Raw genomic sequence first — 10,580 nt, forward strand, 5'->3', positions numbered from 1 at the left:
TGGCACCAGTGGTAAGGGTAAACCTTTGGCCTGGCACATAAAAGATTACAATGAATAAGTCATGTTGGCTGGCTGCAGATCAGCTGATGTCAGATGATACAAATTAAAGGCATACCTGCGCCATGCCTAATCTGTAATAAACCTTTGTAGTAATGTAGATCTCAATTAATGAAAATATCTTTCCAGTTATCTCAGAACATTATTTTACCATGACTCACAGCAGTTAGATACATAGTAGCCTGTTCATACAGTTCAGCAAATCAGAAATGACCTTTTAAGTGCAAATTGTTTGTCAAAACATACTAATGATTTACTTATGATGTATCTCTCTAGTCTATACTGTGCAATATAATTATTAACAGGTGATTAGTCATCAGAAGACCAGAACAGGAGTTTGAGACAAATAAAAGAGCACTTTCCCTTTAAGAACTATTGTCACATGACATGATGCGGAAGAATTACAATCTCATGCTACATTTGCACATGTGTTTGTGTATTAGACATTTATTGCTAGAAATGTGTCGTTTTAGGACATTTATTGTTGCATTAATTTATAATTAGATGATATAAGTGAAATGACAAATTGCTTAAAGACTACGATTTCTGCTGTTGGTTGAGCTTGGTAAACAGTAACGTATTTGAACAGTGTTAGCAAGCTAGCTACAATGTTATAGTGTGCTATGGTGTCACATTGATTCATTTAGCACATTAAACATTTGTAGCACTGACACGTCACATTACATAACTGGTAAGACCATGGCTTAATACCTGGCTTCTGATTATCAATTAATTGATTTTTACATAACTTGGGGTATAATATTGGTTTTATCCCTTTCTTTGTGACAGGACAGTCTATCTACCATGACTATGAAGGACGAAGCACCGAGTGTCCCTGAGTGCTACATCTCAGAACATGAAGGGTTCTATGGAACCATCAAGAACTTCACCAGAGACTTTGTAGTCACAGAGATAGACATCCATGGCCAGATGGTCACTAAACCCAGTGTATCTGATGTTCCTCAATCATCCAACATTACTGAGGCATGCCCAGGTGCCAAGTCTGAAGGAAAGACAAATATTATTAGCCCAAAACATCAACACAACCTCAAAGAAGAGAATTCAGAACCTGGACCCGGTCAGAATGGTGACATCACATCCACCGCCAGCCAAGACTGTTTTGACCTGAGCATAATACTGGGTCAGGCTGTCTGTGAAGAGCTAGAGCAGTTCACTGCTTTATTGAGAGAGATGTCATCAAGTCCAAATGAGGTCGTTGAGAAGAAGCTGGCCAACCAAGAATCATCCAATGGCAGTGAGAAGAAGATGGCCAATCAAGAGTTATCCCTGGGTTCATTCCCAGACAAACACCAAAGGGCTAATGTCCACCGCGCTGTCCGACACAGCTTTCCCTTCCTGTTGACAGTAACCAACCAATCAGAGATCAGGGTTAAGGAGGACCCTGACTTTAAGCTCCTATCAGGTTTGGTCTCAGAGGAGGAGGCCGAAGACTTTATCAGGTTCATCGACACCAAGATGCCTAATTCTGTGTACACATTCAGGAGTGATGACAGTAAGGAGCACAGGACAGCAGTGCACCACTTCCTCAGTAGACGGTTTGGTAAACTGGTGGAGACCAAGAGCTTCAGTGACCAGCAGCAGAAGACTACGGCCATTACGGTCAGGTTGAGAGAAAGAGGGAAACCCAGGAAGAGGACGGCTGATGACAGTAAAGAGGAAGAGGTCTATACAGGTGAGAGGTCTATAGAGAACCTCACAGACTATGTTTCTCTTCTATATCTCTCCTATTTCTCTCCGTTTACTCTCTCTCCTATTTCTCTCTCTCCGTTTAATTTCTCTCCTATTTCTCTCTCCTACTTGATGTTTTTCTCTTATGATTCTGTATGTACAGCAAGAAAAATGTTATTAGCCCAAGTAAGCATTTATATATCTGCTTTAAACTGTACGTGACAAAAAAAACATATCCTTGGATTTATCCTCCCCAAATCCTGAACATGGACCCCACAAAACTGACCTTAAATCAGTGTCTAAGACCAACCTCAAACCACTCATAACACTCTATTCCCCTGGCCATACTTAGAATGAATACTACTTAGAACGAAGCAATGTGTTGGGCATGTATTCTAGGAAGTTAGTGTGGATACTATTGGCATGGGTTTCCTTCCCCTGCAGCGTTCACTCTGAAGAAGGAGAACCTAGAGACGCTGGAGGCTATCAGCTACATGGCAGCTGTCCTGGGGGTGCTGCCCTCTGACTTCACCTACGCTGGCATCAAGGACAAGAGGGCCGTCACCTACCAGTCCATGGTGGTCAAGAAGATCTCACCACAACGGTAGATACAGTACAGTTGTTAGATAGAATGTGTTGCTGTTTCCATTCAAAGTCCTTGGCTTAGCCTATGTGCTGTGGTCAACTCCCCTAGACTATAAACAGAGAGTTGACTAAAGCACTAACAGACTGGATCACCAGGCTATCCTTGGCTATGGTTTGATGATGATGATGAATATTTACAAAGTGCTACATTCTATTGGGGGCAAACTCAACTCATCCATCACCACCACATTCATGCATTTCTAACCTGCTAGTCCAGTGAGTTCACTGTCTACTGATGCATATCCTGTCCTCATCATGGGGACCGGTCAGACTAGTGCTGATGGGAGGGATGTGTGTTGTCAGGCTGAGAGAGAAGGCCAGTGAGTTTGAGAAGAGGGGGGTGGTCCTCTCCTCCGTCCGCTCCGTCTCTGAGCCTCTTCATCTGGGTAGACTCCAGGGGAACCACTTTGACCTAGTGGTACGGGATCTGAGGTCACACCAGGGTCATGGCACACTGATGGAGCTGGACTCACGGGTGCAGGAGGCTGTGGAGAACGTAAAGGTGAGACACTCCTATTCTGTGGCCTCCATTCAACCCTGGTCCTGGAGAGATGCAGGGTTTTGTCCAGCCCAGCACTGAAGCACTCAATGTAACTAATCAACTTAATCACCAAGCGCTTGATTGGCTGAATAAAAACATCAGACCCTGTTGGCCCCCAGACCCAAACTTGGAAACAAATGTAGATTTCTCTGTGCACTTTAATAGTCCTTTCCACTGCACTGTGTGTAAGTGAGGAGTGTTGTTCTCTGATCTGTAGTGAGACGTTATTAAATGTCAATTATTTTAGGTCAAGGGGTTTGTGAACTACTATGGACCTCAGAGGTTTGGGACTGGACAGAGTGTTCAGTCTGACCGCATCGGACTGGCCCTGCTCAAAGAGGAAATGGTACAGTTACATCTTCTGTGTTCTTATATGACAAGAAACTGACAACAGTGGATGTCAATGTTTCTATTTGTTCTGTCTGACTTGTGGTGTGGGTTGTCGTTCATGTGTCTCAGGTGGCAGCTGTCCGTCTGTTTTTCACACCAGAAGAGGGTGATGACCCTCAGAGCGTTGCCAAGAGACACTTCCTCCAGACTGGTGAGAAATTGCTGCTTACACTAGTCACCATTTCCTGTTTACCATGATCTCTGTTTATATGGACCCAACCTTTTTCAGATTAAAAAATGTTCACCTTGATTTAACCAGGTCGGCCAGTTGAGAACAAGTTCTCATTTACAACGGCGACCTGGCCAAGATAAAGCAAAGCAGTGCGACACAAACAACAACAACAGAGTTACACATGGAGTAAACAAACATACAGTCAATAACACAGTAGGATTTTTCTTTTCACATGTATTTCATGTTCTACTCTTCTCCATTCTGACCCTGTTCCCTCCCTCATCTCCTCAGATAATGCTTCTCCATTCTGACCCTGTTCCCTCCCTCATCTCCTCAGATAATGCTTCTCCATTCTGACCCTGTTCCTCCACCCCTCTCCTCCCTCATCTCCTCAGATAATGCTTCTCCATTCTGACCCTGTTCCTCCACCCCTCTCCTCCCTCATCTCCTCAGATAATGCTTCTCCATTCTGACCCTGTTCCTCCACCCCTCTCCTCCCTCATCTCCTCAGATAATGCTTCTCCATTCTGACCCTGTTCCTCCACCCCTCTCCTCCCTCATCTCCTCAGATAATGCTTCTCCATTCTGACCCTGTTCCTCCACCCCTCTCCTCCCTCATCTCAGATAATGCCAAGGAGGCCCTGTCTCTGATGCCCATGTCCAAGGCCAGAGAGAGGATGATGCTGAGGGCCCTACATCGCTATGGGACGGGCCCAGAGGGCTGCACCCGTGCCTGGCTCAGCCTACCCCATGGGATGAGGGTCTTCTACCCCCACGCTTACTGCAGGTCTGGGATTCATATCACCTGTTTAATTGCTTTAAATATTCTGAATCCTTTATGGTTCTATTTGTATTCTTACTTTCATTTGTATTTCCTTCTTCCTCTTCACTCACTTTGATATAGTATACTATATCAATAAAGATTGTTTTGATTTGCAGCCGGGTCTGGAACGAGGCGGCTGCACACAGGCTGACCACGCTGGGCCACAGGGCCAGGCAGGGAGATCTGGTCTGGAAGCAGAGGAGAGAGGAGGGGATAGAGGCGGGAGAAACCAGCTTACCTCAGGTAGTTAGGTTCTAGGATGACTTAATAACGGAGTCAAATAAACAGTCAAAATCACTTGTGTGAATCATTTTTAATCGGTGCTAGAGAGTTGGCCACTAGGCTCTATCTTTGAGTGTGACACCCAGTGATACTCGCTCACTGAGATTGAACCAGTCATAAAGATGGTACTGAGATGGACCTTTGCACTCTCTACTCCCCCAGATTCATGTTGTTACTGCTGCAGAGGAGGAGGAGGAAGTCTACTCACTAGGACAGGTATGTATATACACACACACACACACACCTGTCCACTCCCCTGTACTACAGTACCTTGTACCATTTTAACTATTAATCTACTCTGCAAACATGGGTGTGTTGTCTGAGTGCGTTGCCGAGCTCGGTGAAACCTACATCCACAAAACACTACACAAATCAAATGGGTTATGATTCTATTGAATCCATTGTTCACTTCTGCTGTGCTCTTCCATCAGGTGGTTCTTCCCATGCTTGGCAACACTGTGAAGTACCCAGAGAACCCTGTAGGGGGCTGGTACCAGGAGAGACTGGCGAGGGATGGACTACAGAGCTGTCGTTTCAGAGTCACTCCTCTCAAACTGAACCTCCCTGGCTGCTACCGCCCCTTACTGGCCATCCCACATAGCCTGACCTACAGGCTGGAGCAGGGCCAGAGAGCTGGGGAGAGGCAACAGGAGTGGAATGGAAAGTCACAGGCTATTGGAGCGGAACCACAGCACCCTGACACAGACACACCTAGACCTGGAGGTCTGGAGAGGCAGAGAGGAGGGGAGAGCGTGCAGGGTAATGGAGAGGGGGAGTCAACGGTGAAGTACCCTGACACAGACACACCTAGTTTGACGTTGAACTTTGACCTGGACTCTTCCTGCTACGCCACCGTCTGCCTCAGAGAGGTCATGAAATGTGACCCTTAAACTGGAGTCTCAGATGTTGTATGTACTACTGTGTGTACAGTATTTTGATTAATATTGTACTTTGTACACAGTATGGCCTCTTGTGTACATGTAGGGTACTGCTACAGTATTGTGTTGTGTACACATTATGGCCTCTTGTGTACTTGTAGGATACTGCTACAGTATTGTGTTTTGTACACATTATGGCTTCTTGTGTACTTGTAGGATACTGCTACAGTATTGTGTTGTGTACACATTATGGCCTCTTGTGTACTTGTAGGATACTGCTACAGTATTGTGTTTTGTACACATTATGGCCACTTGTGTACTTGTAGGGTACTGCTACAGTATTGTGTTTTGTACACATTATGGCCTCTTGTGTACTTGTAGGATACTGCTACAGTGTTGTGTACACAGTATGGCCTCTTGTGTACTTGTAGGATACTGCTACAGTATTGTGTTGTGTACACAGTATGGCCTCTTGTGTACATGTAGGATACTGCTACAGTATTGTGTTGTGTACACAGTATGGCCTCTTGTGTACTTGTAGGATACTGCTACAGTATTGTGTTGTGTACACAGTATGGCCTCTTGTGTACATGTAGGATACTGCTACAGTATTGTGTTGTGTACACAGTATGGCCTCTTGTGTACATGTTGGATACTGCTACAGTATTGTGTTGTGTACACAGTATGGCCTCTTGTGTACTTGTAGGATACTGCTACAGTATTGTGTTGTGTACACAGTATGGCCTCTTGTGTACATGTAGGGTACTGCTACAGTATTGTGTTTTGTACACAGTATGGCCTCTTGTGTACATGTAGGATACTGCTACAGTATTGTGTTGTGTACACAGTATGGCCTCTTGTGTACATGTAGGATACTGCTACAGTATTGTGTTGTGTACACAGTATGGCCTCTTGTGTACATGTAGGATACTGCTACAGTATTGTGTTTTGTACACAGTATGGCCTCTTGTGTACATGTAGGGTACTGCTACAGTATTGTGTTGTGTACACAGTATGGCCTCTTGTGTACATGTAGGATACTGCTACAGTATTGTGTTGTGTACACAGTATGGCCTCTTGTGTACATGTAGGATACTGCTACAGTATTGTGTTGGGTTGTGTACACAGTATGTATGGCCTCTTGTGTACTTGTAGGATACTGCTACAGTATTGTGTTGTGTACACAGTATGGCCTCTTGTGTACTTGTAGGATACTGCTACAGTATTGTGTTGGGTTGTGTACACAGTATGTATGGCCTCTTGTGTACTTGTAGGATACTGCTACAGTATTGTGTTGTGTACACAGTATGGCCTCTTGTGTACTTGTAGGGTACTGCTACAGTATTGTGTTTTGTACACAGTATGGCCTCTTGTGTACATGTAGGATACTGCTACAGTATTGTGTTGTGTACACAGTATGGCCTCTTGTGTACATGTAGGGTACTGCTACAGTATTGTGTTTTGTACACATTATAGCCTCTTGTGTACATGTAGAATACTGCTACAGTATTGTGATCAGTTTGCTGATTCGTTGCCTGATTTGTCAGACATGTCGTTAATAAAGAAAATGCTTTGTTAATTTACTGACTGAATGAGAATTCTTCACAGTGGATTAGAGGTAGAATCACATTGAATGTTGAAGTTAATTTAGTTGTGTGAATGTAGAAGAACCTCAACCTGCACAGCATGGCCACTAGAGGGTGATCTCAGCCTGCACAGCATGGTCAATAGAGGGGGATCTCAGCCTACACAGCATGGTCACTAGAGTGGGATCTCAGCCTGCACAGCATGGTCACTAGAGGGTGATCTCAGCCTGCACAGCATGGTCACTAGAGGGTGATCTCAGCCTGCACAGCATGGCCACTAGAGGGTGATCTCAGCCTGCACAGCATGGCCACTAGAGGGTGATCTCAGCCTGCACAGCATGGTCACTAGAGGGTGATCTCAGCCTGCACAGCATGGCCACTAGAGGGTGATCTCAGCCTGCACAGCATGGCCACTAGAGGGTGATCTCAGCCTACACAGCATGGCCACTAGAGGGTGATCTCAGCCTGCACAGCATGGTCACTAGAGGGTGATCTCAGCCTGCACAGCATGGTCACTAGAGGGTGATCTCAGCCTGCACAGCATGGCCACTAGAGGGTGATCTCAGCCTACACAGCATGGCCACTAGAGGGTGATCTCAGCCTGCACAGCATGGTCACTAGAGGGTGATCTCAGCCTGCACAGCATGGCCACTAGAGGGTGATCTCAGCCTGCACAGCATGGCCACTAGAGGGTGATCTCAGCCTGCACAGCATGGTCACTAGAGGGTGATCTATCTCAGCCTGCACAGCATGGCCACTAGAGGGTGATCTCAGCCTGCACAGCATGGTCATTAGAGGGTGATCTCAGCCTGCACAGCATGGTCACTAGAGGGTGATCTCAGCCTGCACAGCATGGTCATTAGAGGGTGATCTCAGCCTGCACAGCATGGTCACTAGAGGGTGATCTCAGCCTGCACAGCATGGTCACTAGAGGGGGATCTCAGCCTGCACAGCATGGTCACTAGAGGGTGATCTCAGCCTGCACAGCATGGTCACTAGAGGGTGATCTCAGCCTGCACAGCATGGTCACTAGAGGGTGATCTCAGCCTGCACAGCATGGTCATTAGAGGGGGATCTCAGCCTGCACAGCATGGTCACTAGAGGGTGATCTCAGCCTGCACAGCATGGTCAGTAGAGGGTGATCTCAGCCTGCACAGCATGGTCACTAGAGGGTGATCTCAGCCTAAACAGCATGGTCACTAGAGGGGGATCTCAGCCTGCACAGCATGGCCACTAGAGGGTGATCTCAGCCTGCACAGCATGGTCACTAGAGGGTGATCTCAGCCTGCACAGCATGGTCACTAGAGGGTGATCTCAGCCTACACAGCATGGTCAATAGAGGGTGATCTCAGCCTGCACAGCATGGTCACTAGAGGGGGATCTCAGCCTGCACAGCATGGTCACTAGAGGGGGATCTCAGCCTGCACAGCATGGTCACTAGAGGGTGATCTCAGCCTACACAGCATGGTCACTAGAGGGTGATCTCAGCCTGCACAGCATGGTCACTAGAGGGTGATCTCAGCCTACACAGCATGGCCACTAGAGGGTGATCTCAGCCTGCACAGCATGGCCACTAGAGGGTGATCTCAGCCTGCACAGCATGGTCAATAGAGGGTGATCTCAGCCTACACAGCATGGTCACTAGAGGGTGATCTCAGCCTACACAGCATGGTCACTAGAGGGTGATCTCAGCCTACACTGCATGGTCACTAGAGGGTGATGGTGCCTCATGAGTTGTTTATCAGGTGAACAAGTGAATTAATACCTACTTGAAGGTATAGTAACTGAGTAAAACATGTTAACACTAGTCTGTCTCTCTTTAGATGCCAGTACTGGACAAACTCTTGCCAAGCTATAGTAGGATAATGATCATTTGATCTGATAGAACATGTTCTATCAGATAACAATTCTCATAAACTGATTCCTAAGTCTGTGCCTGTCCGTACCCAACAAGTCATTGCTATGCTAATCTTTCATTTAAAAAACATATTGCAACAGCAGCTGTGGGAATATTCAAGGGAACTAATATGAAATGTAAGGAAGCATAAACCCAAAATATATATTATAATTATCCCCCTCATCATGCTCTAGCCTCTGGCTGGCCCTCTGAAATCGAAATAAAATTCAGACAGCTATGCAGCATCTCAAATAGCTCCCTACTACCTTTATAGTGCCAGGGCTCTAGTCAAAAGAAGTGCACTGTAAAGGGAATAGGATGCCTTTTGGGACAGACAGCGTTTCTCCTGTGGGTCATTGGTAGATTTCAGACTAGATTTTTTTTAAAGGCAGGACCATATCAAATTTCTGTCATGAATCATTTAATCTGATTCTTCACTTCCATTTTTAGCTTCTGTTAGTGATGTGAAAACCTTACTGTTAGAGAGTAAGTGTGGCATGTCTGAGTTTGGGTTTGTGGGTTCTGACTTGTAGTCGAGACTCAGGCCTAAGCAGCGCTTGGTGAAGTACCTGCCTGTAGGGTTAGGGCAGAGTGTCTGAATGTCAGAACAGAAGGAGTGTACAGCAGAAAGTATTAACTCCTCCTGAGGAAATCTCAAATGAAATGTGGCTTCTGAATGTTTTCTGTACTAGTGACTTTTCCCCTGAACAATGGGATCTATTTATCTTTCAGTACCTCTGATATGTTGCACGTCAAGGCCTTGGAGGGATTAGACGGACGTGGAAAGTGTTGTTTTGGATATGACAGGCTGACATAAGGCTACATAATGCGTCATAGCGTCTTAATAGCGTGGTGGTACACCTCCCTACAGGATTGTACAACTGGAGGGCCTTTCCTAAGGGACTACATGGTGTTTAGAGGTCAACCATCAAGCAGTCTTGGTTGTAGGTGGAGTTTTGATTTGGGGTTTGAAGTCTGAACTGGGATGGTTCTGTCTGTGTCTGTGTCCTGCAGTGAGATGTGAATGTCCCGTTAACTAGCCTGAAATCAACAGCCCTCGTGGAGCATGTAGCCCACATCCCTGGGCCTCAGACACTTCCCTCTCATCAACCTGAATGTGTTTTAACTAGTGGATGTTATGTCAGCCCCAGCCCTGTTCTTCACATACTGAATAGCATCTCTTAACCTGAAAATACGGGCCTGAATTGACCAGGAGTGTCTGTGAACTACTTTGACTTCACCACCATAGCACTGTCTGAGCAGTGATATGTGTGTGTGTGTGTGTGTGTGTGTGTGTGTGTGTGTGTGTGTGTGTGTGTGTGTGTGTGTGTGTGTGTGTGTGTGTGTGTGTGTGTGTGTGTGTGTGTGTGCGCGCGCGCTGATTGTGCTTGGCTTTGACCCTGAAGTGCCTGGTCGTTGTTGAGGGGTAGACATCCTGGTCGTTGTTAAGGGGTAGACATCCTGGTCGTTGTTAAGGGGTAGACATCCTAGTCATTGTTAAGGGGTAGACAGCCTGGTCGTTGTTAAGGGGTAGACATCCTGGTCGTTGTTAAGGGGTAGACAGCCTGGTCGTTGTTGAGAGGTAGACAGCATGGTCGTTGTTAAGGGGTAGACAGCCTG

General features: G+C 46.2%; 1 protein-coding gene across 1 annotated transcript; it reads left to right on the top strand.

The window, feature by feature from the left end:
• Positions 1-424: 424 nt before the first annotated feature.
• On the top strand, positions 425-7,056 carry LOC110499745 (pseudouridylate synthase PUS7L). The gene is made up of 10 exons (XM_090201118.1): positions 425-748; positions 847-1,750; positions 2,191-2,350; positions 2,695-2,893; positions 3,180-3,278; positions 3,392-3,473; positions 4,119-4,281; positions 4,434-4,560; positions 4,762-4,815; positions 5,031-7,056. Exons 2-10 carry the CDS (start codon positions 862-864, stop codon positions 5,487-5,489), a joined length of 2,232 nt encoding a protein of 743 aa, XP_090057244.1. The 5' UTR covers positions 425-748; positions 847-861; the 3' UTR covers positions 5,490-7,056.
• Positions 7,057-10,580: the final 3,524 nt, after the last annotated feature.

The sequence above is a fragment of the Oncorhynchus mykiss genome, chromosome 15, assembly GCF_057628025.1.
Source record: "Oncorhynchus mykiss isolate SJ-2025 chromosome 15, ASM5762802v1, whole genome shotgun sequence".
NCBI classification, from domain to species: Eukaryota; Metazoa; Chordata; class Actinopteri; order Salmoniformes; family Salmonidae; genus Oncorhynchus; species Oncorhynchus mykiss.